The 19,970-nt window shown below is 49.9% G+C and overlaps 4 protein-coding genes across 4 annotated transcripts; 2 read left to right on the top strand and 2 right to left on the bottom strand.

Moving 5' to 3' along the window:
* Nucleotides 1–456: 456 nt before the first annotated feature.
* Nucleotides 457–2,193, bottom strand: N7503_008403 (uncharacterized protein; the record flags this gene model as incomplete). Its single annotated transcript, XM_057067950.1, has 2 exons — nucleotides 1,858–2,193; nucleotides 457–1,787 (listed from the first exon to the last, which is right to left on the bottom strand). The coding sequence occupies exons 1-2, from the start codon at nucleotides 1,967–1,969 to the stop codon at nucleotides 457–459; spliced, it is 1,443 nt and encodes a 480-aa protein (XP_056918805.1). The 5' UTR covers nucleotides 1,970–2,193.
* Nucleotides 2,194–3,498: 1,305 nt separating this feature from the next.
* Nucleotides 3,499–5,687, bottom strand: N7503_008404 (OSTA/TMEM184 family protein; the record flags this gene model as incomplete). Its single annotated transcript, XM_057067951.1, has 7 exons — nucleotides 3,499–3,643; nucleotides 3,708–4,063; nucleotides 4,121–5,161; nucleotides 5,222–5,309; nucleotides 5,379–5,432; nucleotides 5,491–5,508; nucleotides 5,587–5,687. 7 exons carry the CDS (start codon nucleotides 5,685–5,687, stop codon nucleotides 3,499–3,501), a joined length of 1,803 nt encoding a protein of 600 aa, XP_056918806.1.
* A 241-nt stretch (nucleotides 5,688–5,928) lies between these two features.
* On the top strand, nucleotides 5,929–15,796 carry N7503_008405 (uncharacterized protein; the record flags this gene model as incomplete). The annotated part of the gene is made up of 3 exons (XM_057067952.1): nucleotides 5,929–6,090; nucleotides 6,145–6,180; nucleotides 6,226–15,796. Exons 1-3 carry the CDS (start codon nucleotides 6,035–6,037, stop codon nucleotides 15,794–15,796), a joined length of 9,663 nt encoding a protein of 3,220 aa, XP_056918807.1. The 5' UTR covers nucleotides 5,929–6,034.
* An 879-nt stretch (nucleotides 15,797–16,675) lies between these two features.
* On the top strand, nucleotides 16,676–19,909 carry N7503_008406 (elongation factor 2). The gene is made up of 4 exons (XM_057067953.1): nucleotides 16,676–16,896; nucleotides 16,983–17,056; nucleotides 17,117–19,551; nucleotides 19,614–19,909. Exons 1-4 carry the CDS (start codon nucleotides 16,889–16,891, stop codon nucleotides 19,629–19,631), a joined length of 2,535 nt encoding a protein of 844 aa, XP_056918808.1. The 5' UTR covers nucleotides 16,676–16,888; the 3' UTR covers nucleotides 19,632–19,909.
* The last annotated feature ends 61 nt before the right edge of the window (nucleotides 19,910–19,970 follow it).

Consider the following 19,970-nt stretch of genomic DNA (forward strand, 5'->3'; position numbering starts at 1 on the left):
GCTTCGAATTACCTGTACCCACAAGATACTCGTTCTACAGGTGGCTTATATCCTGCTATTATCTAGTCTGAGACCCATAATTAAGAGATTGTATACGAGCTCCAACATGATTCTATGGAATGCAAGGCTTCATGACCGTATCGATAAATAAGAGACTTTGATTAAGGATGTCAATCCATTATCTTCAATAAATCAAATCGAAAGATGACAAGCGGTTTTCAAATCAATTCGCCCATTTATAGCAAGGAACCACCCACAAGCTCATTACCTTCCCGCAAAACTGAGTAAAAGTGAACAAAGAATAAAAATCGCGATAAAAGGGGGTATTTCAGCATAGGGTATTCGAGAAATAATCTGAATAAAGCAAGGAAAACGTATTTGTAAATAAATCGAAATGACCGACTAGGCCTCATATCCAGAAATCCCCCGATATTTCAGGGTGAAGAACCATGATGACTAGAAAGCGACACCGATAGTAGCCTCCGGTAGCAAAATGGGCTCGCCATGGCGAGACGCGAACCCGTGACGTTGCAGCCGACCTTCATAGTTCGTTGGATGATAAATCTCCGACTCGAGCTCCTTTTCCCTGCTTATAGATGGTTTATGCAGCGAGGCTCGCGGAGTAGGACTGCCCGCAAATGAACTGGAGATAGAAAAATTGGGCGGACGTGACTTGGCACCGCCAGTAATGGTGGTAATGGTTGAGCCAACGGTAGTACCACTCAACGTGCGAGTTCGTTCCCACTCAAATTCATTCTCACCATCAAGGGAGATTGGTTTGGGCGAGGTGTCTTGCTCTCGGCAGAACCATTGTGAGACACGGTCTGGAAGGGGCACGGATGAGACGGTCTTACGGTAGTCGCTTGGTGTGAAGGAAGGACGGCGCAATGATGATAGCCGGGATGGGAACGTGATTGAGCTAGATGCCGAGGGAGAATCTCTAAGGAATGAGAATGAGGATTCGTTCGGCGAGTGCTGGCTTGATGTGTTCTCCGGATCCCTCCATCTCACTGGGGTCTGGGGGAGGTCTTGAACTGCTCGTGGTGTTTGGGCATCACTGGAGTTGTCGGATAAGATATCGGTATCCAGGGTGAGCTTGCTCTCTTCCGAGTTGGTTCTGTTGTGTCGTAACGCAGACGCCGGTAAAGGTCCCTTTGGATGAAGGATATCGTTTGCTTTCACTTTGACAGGGGTGATAACAGAGAAATGAGGCACCAAAGGGCTTGCAATGTGAACCGGCTTCTGATATTCGGGCTCGATTGTGAGACGCACGCTTCCGAGAGAACGGCGATCCCCTGAGCCAACGGGCTTTCGAGATACAGTGAATACAGAAGCAGTTGACACACATCGTCGATGACGGATACTTTGATGTGAGAGAGCCCGGGGTGGCACTGCCAGCACGGGGAACTGATGATCCTCGTCTAGCTGGAAGGAATCAAACGAGGGTAGATCTGACAATCGGTGACCCGACCGATGGATGCTCAGATCAAGTGGTTGGTATCTGCCAACAACAGCAACATAATCATGAAAGGATTCCACTCGACGGAAATCCGAAGGGCCACTGATTTTCAACGGCGTGCTTGGGTGTCTCCTTCGAGACGTAGTCAGACTTGCCCGGTTCGATGCCCTTGAAGCCAGATTCCGACCCTCCTCTAGCCATGACGACAAGGAGTGCGAGTTCCGAGTGTGATTTATTCTCGGATTGGGGAGATCATCGTACACCTTCAGCTTCATAGGGGGCACAAGATGCGGTTGAGAATGGCATACTTCCATCTCCCGCTTGACACCTGTGAATCCAACATAAACGTTAATTCTACTTCCATGATTGTTCTCAATGAAGTTTGATGAGTGCCTTACCATAACTCTCACTTGGCAAGGCATCCTGACCCTTCTCTCCTGGTGACAAGCATGACCAGCACGATCGTATCCAACCGGTGAATAGCGACCCCGCTTGCTCAGAAGCTGTCATGGCGACCAGCGCTTCGACGAAGTTAATCCATCACCTTTCCTGAAGGTGGGATGGAGTAAAAGGGTGGGGATGGGGGTATAAAGGAGGGACTCGCAATTCGAGAGAGGAAAGAAGAAACCTCTCGACTCAAAAACAAAAGCTCGTACGACAGGATATTCCTCTAGTGCCCGTGCGCTCGCCAGCTTTGACTCGTCAGGGACCATGGTAGACCACGGGTGAGACGGTGTGCCGCTAAGATCCGGAACTATACCGGACAGAGCAAGTCATCCTAGTGACTTACTCTCAGCGGACGGGCTGGGTGATGGGGATCGTCCCTGCGGAGTCAATTAGGAAGTCTCATTCGTCAGTCCGAGTGGAGTCATCACAACTTTGTGCTTATCAGGAGCTTTGTCCATGTAGAAGAGTGGGGCATCACACCTTTGGGCGCGTATGAGGGACAGGCTGCGTTGGCTTTCGTATCTCGAATTTTTGGTTTTCATTCTTCGTTCTCGTTTCAACGGGAAGTTGAGTATGATTGGCCAGTTTCATGATGATTGTGCGTATACCCAACCATCCAAATACATGTACCTAAATGCGGGACAGGTACTCCACATTTCAGGGTTATAGTTCGTCGCTCATATTTTTGCTCGGTCATAATTGACGTTGTACATGAGTTCCATGATCCACATGCTAAGATCTGCATAATCCTGTGCTTTCGGGGATTATTTGGGATCATCAATGCCTAAGCTCAGGAGAATACCCCTGTTCAAATGAAGTCTAGCGTACAGGGTAGGCATTCCTACGGCTGCTCATACAAAGAATCGAACTGTTATAGACCACGTCAAGGCATGACTGTTTCCTCTTGACTTTTCAACTGCCATGGCAGGAAGACCGTTGTAGCGGTCAAGGACGTTTCCTCATGACTTGGCAACTCTTTGTTTGATGATTGGTGGCTGGCAAGCTAGTACATGCCTATGTACCTACTGTACATGTACATAGCATATAAGCAGTGGAATTTTTGGACGGCGACGATTGGGTTCAAAAGACCGCCTATTTCTATCTAATTCGGATCTCACTCCAAGTCAGGTACGATGTCTTAGCCCGATGCGGCTCTTCACAGAATGCTACTGCTCAGGGCAGCCTACGTGTACAGTTCCTGAAGGCTCTAGATTTACTCCACTGTTTGGAATGATGCCTTATTCGCCGATTCGGAAAAAGATGTGACATCCTTGTCTGAGTACCGGGAGATTTGTGGCTTATGTATGTAAGTGGGGCTGTCACGTACTCGGGCGCCTAAGAAAGAGCAACGGGCAGGTTGGGCGTAATCTTGTGGTTTTTATTTCAGGGACATATTCAAAATAAACCGTCTATTGGCCCGATTCAGGATAGTCAAGACGCCTTGGAAGGGGTTTAAGGTCCATTTCTCACGTTTTCCGGAAATAGAGTGCGGGACAAACTACGACACCGTGCGCAGGAGACCAAAGATTTGAGACCAGTCGACTCGATAGGCTCTGCTTGTTCCGAATGATATGGAAGTCCGAAAAGAAGTATTATTTGCTCCACACATCATTGTCGTCCCCCAGGGCACTGTACGCCCATCGCGTGGCAGCTTGGTCGTGGCCCGGCTCGGTTGGAGATTCCTGGGCCGGGGCTTCGGGTTCAGTCTCTTCCTCGATTGGCTGTCCGGATGGTCTCCTAGAAATCGGGTCAACAGGGGCAATCCAATGAAAGCTATAGACCAATCGATCAGTAAACTTACTCGTAGTGGCGGGGTTCAGCACCCCAGGCAGAGCCGGTTTCCCGTTGTGCCTGGGCTCGGTCTTCCTCCTCAGCCTCCTGGTTCTCCACTACAAGGTCGACAAGCTGGCTGCGATGCGACTGATGGGAACTTGTGGAGCTGGCGTTGCGCTGCAAGGGACCTGGTCCACGGGAGCTCTTGCTGGACTTGCGCGAGGAATTGGGATCCCGCCTGCTTTCGCTGCCCGACGTTCGGCCCTTTCGATGTGTGCGAGACTTTCTCACGTGGTCCTCACTTGATTGATTGGGCTGTTGGTAACTCCTGGTTCTTGGCAGTCGTTGGTCTCTGGGAACTTCGTTGGCGGTGATGACAGGATACTAGCAGCATTTCAAATTAGTCTTTCGTGCAGCGACAATCCCTCGTTGATGACTTACATTCCAATCTCCAAACTCCAGTGCCCGCGCGTTTGTGAATAGGTGTTCATCCTCATCGTCTAGCGTAGCCTCAATTTCACTATAGGATCGGTATCGGTCGGCAGAACTACCGCCGCCCCCCTCGTTACGACCACGAGCACTGGAGCTCCCGCCAGCAAGAAGTGGGGTGCGGCTATCGGTCTCTACGGACTTGCTAGCCTCGCCTGGCTTGGGAATCCAGTATTTTGCCTTTCCTCCGCGTTCATATCTCATTCCATCCATGACTCGCTTGACCCGTGAATCTGACTCCTCGTGCGCGATGATGTTGTCGCCTGAGTCGAAAATTCGGTAGTCATAATTGTCTCCTCGCAGTGTGATCTTTGTGTCCTCGATTAGATCGAGAGGGCCAAATGCGTCGCGGAACGCGTATTTCACTGGCATCCGGGCGGCCGAGATGGTAGGGTCCGCATAATCATGCCATGAGAAGGCATACCAGTGCGCTATGGCAAAGAAAGGCATCTCAAAGCAGAGCAGGCTATCCTGGATGGCCGCAGCGAGATTGTCCGGGGTGTACCCCGCAACGCCATTCCCAAGAGCGCCCAGGAATTGCAGGATAGACAAGAAAAATCCTTGCCAGTATGAGGCAAAGATAATGAGCTTGACACACAGGAATTTGGGAACAGGGCGGAATGGCAAAAGGTCATCGTGAAGGCATACCCAGAACATCGCAAGAGAATACAGACTGAGAGTGACACTGGCGTTGTATATGAGGCCGGTCCACAGATAGCCTGAACCGAGATCCAAATATCCCTCGTGGTAGGTATCGGTTGCTTTCATCACAATCGATGCAATAGCCAAGATGGGCTTCATCCAGGCATATTGCAGGATGCCACGCTTGACAGCTAAGAAGGTATGCGGGTCGGAGATATCGACCTTCGGCAGCATGTGGTTGAGCGGCCAGGCATGCGATACTGGTGGACGGCCATGGGCCATGATAATCACAGCTCGCTCACCCCCAAGGAAGTTGATGAGCAGCTGGAAGAATGTGTAGATTGTGAAGGCCTATCAAAGTCGCCCGTCAGCATAACTCCACTATACGCCAGAATGGGCGAAATGAGATACCTCATAAATATCACGGATTGGATCAAGAAACTGAGCTGCAGTCAGGGATATGATGCTTGTCCATGATGCTGCCGCGAATATTGGCACCCTGATCTTGATCAGCATTGCTCTTTGCAGCTCCTGAGCCTCCCGAGATTAGGTGACAACCAGTACTCACATCAAAAGAATGCGCACAACATATCTCTGGAGTAACGGCTTTCGATAGTTTTTGCTATAATACCCAAATTAGCAACTATCGGAGGGAGTCTAGTCGCGAACGGGGCTCGTACGTTTGGAACCATATGGACCTGCACAAAACATGGAGACGTTAGCTTCGTAGTCAACAAGGAATCGGACAGTATGATTTCTGAGGGCCGCCAACTTACACAAGAGAGAGTAGCGATGCTACTAGAGCTGAAACGCCAGTGACAATAATGATCGCACGAGCTAGGCTGGAGCCTGTTCCTCCACCGGCGGCGACGTGCATATTTGCGGACGAGTATGACAAGCGCGGATAGAAAAGACCGCGATTCTAGATACAATAAGTCATTTCGTAAACTCGTCAGAGGCGTAAGACATGGTGACCCGGCGCGCTGAGAGGGCGGGAGAGCTCAAAAGGAATAAATGGCAGCCAGGAGGCGTGTTCCGATGACGATCATTCTCGTGACACCGCCTTAGATTAAAACAATCCCGCATCTCCAACATTCGCGACTTCCACGCTTCCTGACATTTCCTTGGATTCTGGAATGATAAAGCTCATTTATTGGGCTCGTCGCTTGCGAGTCAATCTATCTCGCTGACGATGCTCATGCCAGCTGGCAGCTTCACGGAGAAATGGCCAGTACAAGCTTGACGGCTTCTTATCTGACGCCGGACCCAAGCTTCAATTGGTCCGTTGAATTTGTGACTCTTGCGCGAGTAGTGCATAACTAATTGAGACTTAGGTTTTTTCTCCTGGAGCTTATTGTTTGTTGTATTCTGTGAGTGTCTATAAATTCAAGATTGACTTTTCGCTAATGTCTTAGTGTTTTATTCTTCCTGCTCTACTTTAATCGGCTGTTCGCGACCCTTCTCTCATACGGCATCAGAGCCTACACCTGGCACTACTACCGTGTCTATGTGGATATCAACGCGCTGCAGATATCGTTGTTGGGTGGCAGAATATTCTTCAAAGGCATTCGATATCATGGCGTGAACGAGACGATCTTCATCCATGGAGGGTTCATTACATGGAGGTATTGGAAACGTCCAGTGGCACGCACCGATCTATCCAGCGTGAAGGAGAATACAAGGGACTACAGCGCAGAGAACGAACGAAAAGGCTCTGTTCCGGGCGCTTCCAGCGACAAAGACGCCAATTTTGGAGAGCAAGGCGGAGCGGAGAAGACAATCCGTCTTCCTTGTCGAATTTCAATCAAGGTCTATGGTCTGGAATGGTTCATCTACAACCGAACCCCAGCTTATGATAGTATCCTCGCTGGCTTCGGGTACACCGAGGGTCGGTGGGATGATGACGAGGACAATGGACACCCCCAACCCGATGGGCAGCCAGGGCGGGCTGATACGACATTTACAATGGATCCTGGGTCCGGCAAAAAAGGAAGCTTCGAAAACGGTTCCAAGCGAAGCATGGATGGACGGGAACCTCTGGAGTACCAAAGCTCGAGTATTCATGCCGAACTCTCGGACCCGGTATCGAATATGCTTGAACTCTTGCCGGTGAAGCTAGACTGCAACAAAGGAGCGATTGTGATGGGGAATGAACACACCCGCTCGGTCTTGACAACCACTTTTGATCGCGCAACGGGAAACATTGCTGCTTGCAAGGCAGGTCCTCTTGACTTGTACCGTCAGCTTTTTTCGTTCCAATTCAAGCACCCAGTGATCCAGATGCGGCCCAATCCGGACTTCAAACAAACGCAATTGGCCACTGCTAAAGTGTTGAGTTCCGCAGAAGAGGAAGAACCTGTTCCTAAGCCTAAGCTGGGGAACTTATTCAGCTATCGGTTTCAGAGACGCAAGATATGGCACGGCATTCGTGAACTTGTTCCTTATTTCCAAACCTCCGTCGAGTCATTCACCTTGGGGCATAAAAAAGCCGATACCATGCCCAGAAGTCAGGCAGAATTCCCAGATGCTATCCGCTGGACTGGCCTTTCTCGGTACCTGGACGATGATGATGGTGATGACCATGAAAAATGGAACTCAGTCGAGTATGCGCGATTCTCCACTATCTTCGATGGCTCAAGCCTAGACTTGACTTATTTCTGGGACATTCCCGGACGTGTGCGACCTGAAAACCTAAGCTCCTCCCAGGACTCGGGCGAAATTATCAACCATGCCCCTCCACCAGAATGGGGAATAGATCTCAAGATAGAGGGCGGAACGATCAACTATGGACCCTGGGCTGACAGGGAGCGGATCGGCCTGCAAAACGTCTTTTTCCCCAATTTTTACCGCAGTGCAGAATCAGCAGAGCCATTAACACCTGGCATGTTGAGACAAAGCACCTCCTTCAAGTTGCGGGTTGAGATCAGTGAAGAGCTTATACTCCGAATCCCTACACGCGAGCAGTCGAAAGACTGGCAGTGGAAAGGCCGCGCAGATGCTATCGGAGGAACTTCCAAAGGGAAGAAGCAAAGTGAGAGGGGTAAATCACGCCCTAAGGAAGGTGAAAAGGGCAACATTGGTCCTGATATTCGACCTTTTGGGTGGCTCTCCCTCCGCATGGGCCCTGACTCTACCATTACCTATACTATGGACATGGCGGCATCAAGTACAGGGTACCGAAATGAGCTTGCTCTTGAATTGCGTGAATCGAAGCTCTCGTCCAGTGTGAACCATGGTCTTCTATGGCAATGCGTACGACAATTAGTCACTTGCGACTTGTCCAACCCCCTCTGTTGGAATAGCCTGCGGTCGTGGACATTTACAGTTGACAGTGATGGAATGGAGCTTTTTCTCTTGCGAGATCACATTTTTCTTTTGACTGACCTCGTCACTGACTGGGCATCGGGTCCTCCATCCGAATACTACACATATGTCCCATTCATCTACAACATCGACCTCAACTTCTCGGACTTGCAGCTATTAGTCAATGTCAATGATCGGAACATCATTAGTAATCCCTCTGATCGGGAAGACAATCGATTCATCGTCATCAAGGGCAAGCAATTGTCCGCAAATGTCATGATCCCATTGGACAAGTATCAACCTGAACAGAACGCAGTGGAGTTCAAGGTCAATCTCCAGGACGGGGGTGTCGATCACTTAATTCCTGCCTGGGATACACACCATTCTTTCCTGCCCGGAACTTCAATGGCAACACTGGATAGCCTTCTTATTGATGGCTCTTACACTTATTTCCTTTCAACGTCCCCGGACTTGACAGATACTCTTGTGCTTAACCTTGATGGCGCTTCGCCTAGGTGTTATCTCTATGGATTCTTGGTCAAGAGCTTCATGGCCGTGAAGGAGAACTACTTTGGTGATGAGATGCACTTTAGGACTCTAGAAGAATATCAAGAGCTAGCCTACGCCGATGAACCGCCTGTGAATCCTACAGGCATTAATCCAAATCGGAAGTCAAATGACATGGATGTTTTGATTCATATATTTGTGGACAGTCCATGTGCTCTACTCCCTGAAAACATCTACGACCAGTTAGAATGCACAAGACTTCGCGCTGCTTCCCTTGAGGCTGATCTGCGATTCACGAACTACTATATGGACATGCAACTATCAATCAGTCCACTCAAAATTGATCAGCAATCCGCCCAGGAAGATGGTTCAGCATCCGTGTCCGATACTCAGCTATTTATCGACGGTATTTCGGCCTATGGTCATCGTCTTTTTGGATTGCCTCCCGCTGAGCCAACCTACGTGTGCAATTGGGACTTCGAAGTGGGCAAAATCATAGGTGAATGCTCCCCGGAGTTTCTGGCTTGCCTAGCATCCAGCATCAAAAGCTTTGACTTTTCGTTCGATAACGAAGAAAATACCCTGCACCCGCTCTTCCCGCCTGTTCTCCATGACGTGACCTTTTTGAGGGCCAAGATTAGCTCGATTCATATCAGTGTTTTACTGGATCAAACAGCTGTCATATTGAGCTCTAAGCCATTGACAATCAACTTCAACGATTGGGCGAACACGAAGTTCTCAAAACGCATGAACTTGTTGATGCCTGACTTGACTATCGCTGCAGTCGATCGTCAGTCCGTGAATCTGGCTATTCGATCGCCCGACAAGAGAATTGATCCTCTCGGCATTATCCAGGTGACGATAGGTTTCAAGATGGCTCTTCGGAAACAGGACATCACCGAAAGTAGACGCCTCCAACAGGAGCATATCCGAGTCCATGATCAGCGCACACATCGATCCCAGTGGCTGCTCTTTGACTGGGAAGAAATTGCCCCAATTTCATCTATCCCTCACGCCGATGGCCTTTCAATTCCAACCATTGCCATACCCTCGATGCCTGAACCTATGCATCAAAGATTAAGCTCCGCAAACGCCCCGTCTTATAGAGGATTCTCAGGGACTCAACCTGCGGGAAGCGCTAGGAGCTTTCTTGTCCATTCCGAAACATCCAGTCTCAAAAGCACAAAAGTTCGTGGCAATGGTTTGCAACGCACTGTATCGGGCTCAAGCTCAGAGTCTGGACGCCGCCCCGTTGTATCTCACCGTGGTGCAAGTTGGAGCACGCTGCAAGCCAATCGATTCAAAGATAATGACAGCTATGGGTTTTCCACTCCCAGAGCAACCTCGTATTCTCCAGCTGCAATTAGAGATGCAAACCCATGGATCTTGCCACGATTCTCGTATTACAAGATTTCCTTGGATACATCTGAGCTGCCATCCACTTTCAGCAACGAGTCTGGCGAAAATGAAGATGATGAATACCCGACCACACATTCCATGTTTTTGACTTTCGAAGACGACCAAACCACATACACCAACCTCGCGCTGGATCTGCCGTTAGGCATCAGGGGCTTCTGTACTCCAAGGTTCTTGTTCAGCTTATCTGCCTTGCTAGATGGATTGGAGCCAAAACATCCAGTTCAAATCATTGATTCGCTCCAGAAAGATGTGATCTCCGATATAGTTGGCTACGACAAGTCCATGAGCCAGCCGAAGAAAACAACTGCTGTTTCTCTTCGCATTCCACTAATCCACTTGAGATTAGTGGACATTTCGGAATCCCCAAACAACAAACACGTCGAGTTTCGAGATGAATATAGCATTGAAGTTCACAAGCTTCGGACCGAGTTTCAAAGACGTGTTCAGCGGCAAAAGGGCGATCTTCTTAAAGGTCTCAAACAAGGCATTACTATCCATGCAGCAGCAGATCATATCTCTGTTTCCGTTGAGGGAAGTCGAACAGATGCTTTTCAGGAAAAGGCTGAGTTCAAGTGCAACCTGAGTGATATGAATTTCTGGCTCGTTACCTCCCCAAATATTCGCTCGAATTTGCAGATGCGGACCTTCAACACTGTTACTTCCGCTAAGTCTGTGGAACGATTGGCATTCCTTGTCCGACGAGCCACGACTATGTTTGACTCTGTTGCATCGGCTTTTCAGCAAGTCTCGACTGCAAGTACACGGCGACTCCAATATCTTATCTATTTTGCAACGCTATCGGCCACTGATATTCCGGACCCAATATTCCTTGCACGCATTTCCTATGTACTTCGACTTGCTTCGACTCATCTGCGACAACATGATTCCTGGAAGATCATTTCTCGCATTCGAAACATCTATAGAAATCTTCCGGTACAGCACCGGCGCGAGCTGGACCGTAAATGTCTTGGCAACAATCTTCCATTGCCACACAATGCTAGGTCCACTGTCTTTACTGGTTTTGACCAGTGGAGAGCATGGGATCTAGCCCATGTTGAAAAAAGTTATGTCATGCGCAGAATTTGGTCAAGTCCTGAACCCCAAAAGGCTACCACCAAGCCCTCTATGTTCATGTCTTGTACAGTGAAGACATTCAGGTTTTCATTGGACCCCGGTCCAAGAGGGACTGATCTTATTGTGGAGAACTTGTCGACAGCCACATCTCTTGTGGCTGAACCCATATCCCTAGATGACGATAACATGAAGTTCAAGAAACTCGTCACATCGCAGGCGTACTGTTCGTCTGCTGCTCTACATGTAAGATGGGAGGTCTTGGATCTTGTTGAGGGTATTATGAAGGTCATGTCTACAGTCACGCTTGAATCGAAGCCAGCTCAGTCATCACCGAGTGATGGAGAGAAAGAGCCAACAGAGTTGCAGATTGTATTCGGCACTGATTTCGGCTCAATCACCCTTGACGGTATCAATGTCAAGCTTGCTCTGGTCTCCAAGGCCTTACGAAGCTCCATTGTTCACAGCTCCCACGGCGCAAAACCGGCCCACAAGGAGGATCTTGCTCTTTTGTTCAGTGCGGATGCATGTTCTTCTGAACTTCTGAGTCAGTCGGGGTCGCTCATGCTGTCAAGAATCTCGGATCCATACTTCTATTTCTCACTCGTCTCTGAAGAAGACGAGATCCAGAGTAGGAACGATTGGAGGGTGGTTGCGTCGTGCCGGAGACTTCGCTTTGAGATGAAGGAGGATCCTGTCGGTCTTGCCCATGTGGCAGACCGTATCATTGACGATGAAGTCAGGTACATTCGGCAGCTTACCAACAATTGCAAACTTCCGAAGCCTGCTACGCCTGAAGTTGAACTGCCACCTGCGTCGGAAAAGCCCACCCACCACCACATCAATGTGGCCATGTTCCTGGATGACTATCAGCTAAGATTCAGCCTCCTTCCGTCTTTGACATATCTTATCACTGGTGACGTAGCCCGCATGTCGGTCATGCCTACAAAGTCATCCCAGATTGAGGTTGACTTTGACGTGAAGCAAAATTCCCATCTGTTCTTGTCGGATGAAGGCACCAAGTCGCGCACGCTTTCGAAGTTGGATATCCCTCCAACCAATGGCCGGATCCTTGCAAATATTTCATCTAATCGCAAGGAGTTGGAGGTTGACCTAACTGTTGAATTGATTCGTCTTGAGGCCAGCGCGGTCCGAAGTCTCTTGGGTGTTCTGACAGGACCAGATGTTGCCCATCTCCTGGAAGACCTCAAACAAAACCTGGACGTCCTTCAATCCCACTTGAGCGAAGCGCTTTCGCTTGAAAAGGCAAACGCAGAACCGAAGCCTCTATCTGAAGAGTCGACAATTTTATACAAAGCTCGCCTTACAATGGCTGGCTTTGAGATACACGCTGTCGCGCCTGGTTTAAATGGAAGGGATTACAAGGCTGAAATGGTTTTCAGCCTTGGAACGATGCAGATGAGTATCCAGAATGGCCTAGATAGAGGCTACGCCATGGAGTATCCAGAGTTTAACATCGACGCCTCGCAAATTAGCTTCCTGTTGCGGCGTCTGGAGAGAACCAAGGCCAAATCTTACGGCGGTTTCACATTCGCTGTCAAACTTCTCGGGACATCTGCTGTTCGTGAGAATGGAGAGGTCATGCGAGCTTACCACTTCACAAGCGATAAGTTCGACATTGAACTTTTCGCTGAGACAGCTGCCTTGGTTGTGGATATTGCCATTCACACACAGGAGCGTATCAAGACCTTGGATCTCTCTCATGAAGTCAAACGTCTACGCAGGCTCCGCCATCGCCATCATAAGGAAATGAACCATGCTGGATCTGATGTTCCAGAGATTCAGGTGAATGACGATGCTGCTGCACAAGTATTCCTCAACGCCTTATACTCGTTCCACTTCCGGGGCATCCAGGTGGCATGGAACATGTCGTCTCCTCTCTCTGCTGGCGCTGGTCGCCAGCCAGAGGACCTTGTCTTCTCAATTCAACAAATTGAGCTGTCCAATAAGAAGAAGAATACAGCCAGACTTCGGATTGAGAACATGCAACTCCAGATGGTTCCATTCCGTGCAGACCGGAAAAAGCGGTCGCTGAACTCCGCTCTCATGCCTCAACTAGTATTTAATGTCGCCTATCATTCCATCGGGAAAGAACTGTGGCTTGCTTTCCAGGCAGCAGGTAAATCCCTCGACATTCGTGCGACATCTGAATTTATCATCCCAGGAAATATGATCCGGAACTCCATCGCGTCCGCAACTGAGGCTTTGCGTGAGGGCAAGGCTGCTTGGGCTACGAAGCCAACTCCCAATCCGGAGAATGGCCCAAAAAGCCAGAGTCTCTTCGGCAAAAGACGCCTTCGATCTGTTCTTGTGGACGTTGATTTCGCCGGTGCTACGGTCTCGCTACAGGGAAAACGAAGTCAGGACCCTCAGACTTTGATGGCTGCCAACATTGCGGGTAGCCGACTCTCCGATGCGAAATATGGCGAGTATGTACAAGGAGATTCCGCAACTACTGCGACTTTACAGGCGCCAGGAGTGGCTTTGAAAGTTCATTTCGAAGATAATGGGACCGATGATCCAGCTTTGAATGCAGAGCTAAAGGTCAACCCATCCAATAATGTCTTATACCCCACGCTTGTGCCTTTAGTCAAGCAAATGACTGCTACTGTGAAAGAAATCATGAGAGAGAAAGATCTACAACATCGTCCTCGCCGTCAATCCGCTGCAGCTTTGCTGCAGCCTCAAAAGATCATGCAGGAACCCCCATTCGGTGCGCCGGATCCAAGTTCCATTCTTGGGCGGTGCAAGGTCAACCTTGGGTTGTTGTTCTGTAAACAAGAATTCAGTCTTAGTTGTCAGCCGATCGCCAGGGTAGCAGCAACAGCACGATTCGAGAGTGTCTACGTTACAGTCAACACGATTCTATCCAACGAACAGGGTCGCTTCATTGCTCTTTCTCTGGCATTCAATAATTTGGAAGCCTCGGTGAAGCATGTTTATTCCAATGAGTCCACGGCGAGTTTCGAAGTTCAGTCTGTGGTGCTATCTTTGATGAACAGCAAGCACCTTGGCCGAACGAGTGGCGTGTCGGCTATTCTCAAAGTGAGCCCCATGAAGGTCATCCTGAATGCAAAACAGGTTCAAGATTCTTTGTTGTTCCAAGAGATTTGGCTACCATCCGATGATGAGCCTAGCCCCAGCGCAACTCCACAGCCTGAGGAACCGCATGAGCCAGAAGCCCAGACCTACATTGTACAGCGCTATCAACAGGTCGCTGCAGCGTCAGCGTTCCCCTGGAACACGACTATTGCCATCGAGAAGCTCGAAATGCAGCTGGATCTGGGATCAACGCTCGGCAAGGCGCAGTTTGCCATTGACAACTTATGGGTTTCCTCCAACAAAACCTCCGATAACGAGCAAAGTATGTGCATCAACTTTGATTCCGTTGCTATCGAAAGCAAGGGTCGCATGAGTGGCATCGTTGAACTGCGCACTCTCAAGATTAGCACCTCCATTGAATGGCCAGAGTCCCGCGAAGCTGGGCATACGCCACTTATTCAAGCCTCCATCGCTTTCCATCATCTTCAAGCCAAGGTTTCCTTCGACTATCAGCCTTTCTTGGTCGCACATATTGCCATGTTTGACTTTTTTATGTACAACGTTCGTGAACCCTCTGGTGAACAGAGTCAACGGCTCTTCAGTATACTTGAAGGCGATGAAGTCCAAGTCTTCTGCACATCTTTGACGGCATCTCAAGCCCTCGCGTTGTTCCAAGCCTGGCAGAGACTATTCCAAGACAAGCAATCCGCTTACGAGTCTTCTCTACGGGAAGTTGAGCGATATCTTCGTCGCAAATCCTCTGCGGTTCCCTCTCAGTTGGAGACGCGCGCTAAAGAACAGACCAAGAAGGATGATGAATCCGAGAGGGCACCCATTCAACTGCATACCGGTGTAGTTGTCAGCATTCGCCATATCAATATTGGTGCCTTCCCCAGCTCGTTTTTCGATAACCAAATCTTCAAGCTGGAGGCCTATGATGCCCAGGCCCGCTTTGCGGTCTCACTGGAATCCGACAAAATCCACAGCGCACTAGGCTTAACGCTTGGTCAGCTTCGCGTGGCACTTTCTGGAATCAGCCGTCCTAGCTCCGCCCAACTGGAAGAGCTCTCTGTGGATGAGATCGCCCAACGAGCCGCCGGCTCTCGCGGTGGCACCATTCTCAAGGTACCGCGACTGGTGGCGGGCATGGAAACCTGGCAAGTACCGGGTGGTCGGGAGATCGAGTACATCTTCCACAGCAGCTTCGAAGGCAAAGTAGATGTGGGCTGGAACTACTCTCGCATCAGTTTCATCCGCGACATGTGGGAGACGCATTTACGTGCCCTCGCCTCACGGCTTGGTAAGCCGCTCGCGCCGTCTGCGGTGCGAATTACTGGTGGTCCCGGCACCGGTATCGAAGGGGGCGGCGAAGGGGCTGAGCAGCAAGAGAAGATTACTGCAGTAGTCAATGTGCCACAATCCAAGTATACATATACCGCATTGGAGCCGCCGGTTATTGAGACGCCACAGCTGCGGGACATGGGAGAGGCAACGCCCCCGCTGGAGTGGATCGGGTTACAACGTGATAAGCTGCCCAACGTTACGCACCAGATCATTATTGTGACCTTATTGGAGATCGCAAAGGAGGTAGAAGATGCCTATGGGACAATTTTGGGAACTTGAACACCTTATACCCCTTGGAGCCTTTAGTAGCTTTGAAGCCTGTCCATATTTTGCCCTTTTTTCCTTTCTTGTTCTTACTAATGTTCATTTGAGCCATGTTGCATTTTTCTGTATTAATACCCCTTGCATTCGAGATATTTATCCAAGGTTGACTTTGTACAAAAGTTAAAAATTAAAAATTAATCCATACGAAGAGCTATGCACCCAGTATGTAGCTTAGCTTTAGGTATGGCATCCATGGATATACCTCCCGAGCTCGGTAGCTAGATATTATATAATCATGGGGAATTCGTATGGCTGATTGGATAGGAGGACCACGGTGCAGAAGATTTTTTCCAAATGATTTCATGAGGGGTTGGGCATAGTGTAAGAGTTTTCTTGACAGATACCAGCATATGACCGAACTAACCCTGTCTGAGGTAGATTACACTGTCCTTTCCTGCGCGGGATCGTCCCTCACTGTGTATTATTAATCCACAATAGCCCACCACCCCGCGCAGGCGGTGAGATAGCGGGGCTGATTGGATGCGAGTCAAATTTTTTCGTTTTCCATGTATTCCTTACAGTAATTTTACATTAAAAGATGGGATATTATTACTGGAAACAGTGGGAGGCAAAATTGGGCTCGGTTTTAGCTAGCTTTAGCTCCGTTGCAGTAATAAGCTGTAACCACGGATGTCTTCGGAAAGTGAGTCAAATGCATCGAAGATTGATTTCCAATCTACATGGCAAAGACTATTAAGACTCATATAGAAGAGATAGGTTGGTAAAGGAATAAAAAGGAAAAGCATGATAAATAGGATGGCTGGTGTTGTACTACTGTGACTGGCATTAAATAATCTGGAAACGCACACAAACCCGGAGCGGGGCACACAAAGTCCCCACTCTCGCTCTCATTTTTTTTCTCCCACTTTTCTCTGCACCCCTCCTTCTCCTTCCTCTTTTCCTCTCCATCCCTTCCCTCTCCGGAGCACTTGCACATAGGCTTGATTGATTAGGTCCCCAGGTCCTGATCATCTGTGTGTTTGCTTCTTTCTATTCTTTCATACTTCCCTTTGCCTCTAAGGCTAATTTGAGAAGTAAACCGCCAAGATGGTCAAGTAAGTCGAACTCATCAGCCCGGATGGAGGCTTCACGCCCACCAAGCAAATTTTGTTCAGGTTGCTAATATCGACTCTCTCAACAGCTTCACCATTGAGGAGATCCGTGGTCTGATGGACAAGCCGGCCAACATCCGTAACATGTCCGTCATTGCTCACGGTATGATATCCTCCAGAATGTCGAAATGAGGGCCACTTGGACTGACCTGCTTCTCTCTAGTCGATCACGGAAAGTCCACCCTTTCCGACTCCCTTGTCCAGCGTGCCGGTATTATCTCCGCCGCTAAGGCTGGTGAGACCCGTTTCATGGACACCCGTCCCGATGAGCAGGATCGTTGCATTACCATCAAGTCCACCGCCATCTCCTTGTACGCCAAGTTCCCCGACCCAGAGGATCTTAAGGAGATTGAGCAGAAGGTCGATGGTTCCGAGTTCCTGATCAACTTGATCGATTCCCCCGGTCACGTTGATTTCTCGTCTGAGGTTACTGCCGCTCTCCGTGTCACTGACGGTGCCCTTGTCGTTGTCGACTGTGTCTCCGGTGTCTGTGTCCAGACCGAGACTGTCCTGCGTCAGGCCCTGACCGAGCGTATCAAGCCCGTTCTGTGTATCAACAAGGTTGACCGTGCTCTTCTCGAGCTCCAGGTCTCCAAGGAGGATCTGTACCAGTCCTTCTCCCGTACCATCGAGTCCGTCAACGTCATCATCTCCACCTACTTCGACAAGGTTCTCGGTGATGTCCAGGTCTACCCCTACAAGGGTACGATCGCTTTCGGTTCCGGTCTGCACGGTTGGTGTTTCACCGTCCGTCAGTTCGCCGTCAAGTACGCCAAGAAGTTCGGTGTTGACCGCAAGAAGATGCTTGAGCGTCTGTGGGGCGACAACTACTTCAACCCCAAGACCAAGAAGTGGACCAACAAGGGTGAGGATGCTGAGGGCAAGCCCCTTGAGCGTGCCTTCAACATGTTCATCTTGGACCCCATCTTCCGTATCTTCGCCGCTGTCAACAACGCCAAGAAGGACGAGATCGCCACCCTCGTTGACAAGCTTGAGATCAAGCTCACCACCGAGGAGAAGGAGCTCGAGGGTAAGGCCATCCTCAAGGTCATCATGCGCAAGTTCTTGCCTGCCGCCGATGCCCTGCTTGAGATGATCTGTATCCACCTGCCCTCCCCCGTCACTGCCCAGAAGTACCGTGCCGAGACTCTGTACGAGGGTCCCCAGGACGACCGTGCCTGCATTGGTATCCGTGACTGTGACCCCACTGCTCCCCTCATGCTGTACGTCTCCAAGATGGTGCCCACCTCCGATAAGGGTCGTTTCTACGCCTTCGGTCGTGTCTACGCCGGTACCGTCAAGTCCGGTATCAAGGTCCGTATCCAGGGTCCCAACTACGTCCCTGGCAAGAAGGAGGATCTGTACATCAAGGCTATCCAGCGTACCATTCTCATGATGGGTCGCTTCGTTGAGCCCATTGATGACGTTCCCGCCGGTAACATTGTCGGTCTGGTCGGTGTCGATCAGTTCCTGCTCAAGTCCGGTACCCTGACCACCGATGAGACCGCCCACAACCTGAAGGTCATGAAGTTCTCTGTCTCCCCCGTTGTGCAGCGTTCCGTTGAGGTCAAGAACGCCCAGGATCTGCCCAAGCTCGTTGAGGGTCTTAAGCGTCTGTCCAAGTCCGACCCCTGTGTCCTGACCATGATCAACGAGTCCGGTCAGCACGTTGTTGCTGGTGCTGGTGAGCTCCACCTCGAGATTTGTCTTAAGGATCTTGAGGAGGACCACGCCGGTGTTCCCCTGCGCATCTCCGACCCCGTCGTCTCTTACCGTGAGACCGTCACTGCCACTTCCAGCATGACTGCTCTCTCCAAGTCTCCCAACAAGCACAACCGTCTGTACATGACTGCTGAGCCCATGTCCGAGGAGCTCTCTCTCGCCATTGAGTCTGGCAAGATTAGCCCCCGTGACGACTTCAAGCTCCGTGCCCGTCTCATGGCTGACGAGTACGAGTGGGATGTCACCGATGCCCGTAAGATTTGGTGTTTCGGTCCCGACACCACCGGTGCCAACTTGCTGGTTGACCAGACCAAGGCTGTTCAGTACTTGAACGAGATCAAGGATTCCGTTGTTTCCGGTTTCCAGTGGGCCACCCGTGAGGGTCCCGTTGCTGAGGAGCCCCTCCGCTCCGTCCGCTTCAACATCATGGATGTTACCCTCCACGCCGATGCCATTCACCGTGGTGGTGGTCAGCTTATCCCCACTGCTCGTCGTGTCCTGCTCGCCTCCACACTGCTCTCCTCCCCCGGTATCCTCGAGCCCATCTTCAACGTCGAGATCCAGGTTCCCGAGCAGGCTATGGGTGGTATCTACGGTGTCCTTACCCGCCGTCGTGGTCACGTCTACTCTGAGGAGCAGCGTCCCGGTACTCCTCTGTTCATGGTCAAGGCTTACTTGCCCGTCAACGAGTCCTTCGGTTTCCCCGCCGACCTGCGTTCCGCCACTGGTGGTCAGGCCTTCCCCCAGTCTGTCTTCGATCACTGGGCTATTCTTCCCGGTGGTGACCCCTTGGACAAGACCACCAAGCCCGGTCAGGTCGTCCTTGAGATGCGTACCCGCAAGGGTATCAAGCCCGAGGTCCCCGGCTACGAGAACGTAAGTTATACACCTCCTGAAGCTGGAATTAGTTTGGAATCATCTGCTAACTCTATCTATAGTACTACGACAAGCTGTAAAAATGTTCATTGGCCAGATTACCTTTCTACCAATCAACGCGAATCTTTTTTTATGAGATTGATGAATGCAATACAATTTCCCAGTTCAATCAAAAATTGCCTAAGTAGGCAAGCTTCTGTTACCTTTTAAGAGCCTGCGAGGTTTCTATGAATATCCATATCCTTGGATCTCCTTTGCTGGTGTCTCATTAATTGCTTTATGTGATATTTGGTTCTTTCGCCTTTCCTATTTGCTAGTTTAGCTTACCAGTTTGGATATGAAATCAACATGGTATGCTAAACAAAGCTTTGGATAGTAAATTTGTAAATTTCTAGAATTTGGACATGTAGATTTAAGCT

The sequence above is a fragment of the Penicillium pulvis genome (genome assembly GCF_028828015.1).
Source record: "Penicillium pulvis strain IBT 33274 chromosome Unknown contig_7_segment1_segment0, whole genome shotgun sequence".
NCBI classification, from domain to species: Eukaryota; Fungi; Ascomycota; class Eurotiomycetes; order Eurotiales; family Aspergillaceae; genus Penicillium; species Penicillium pulvis.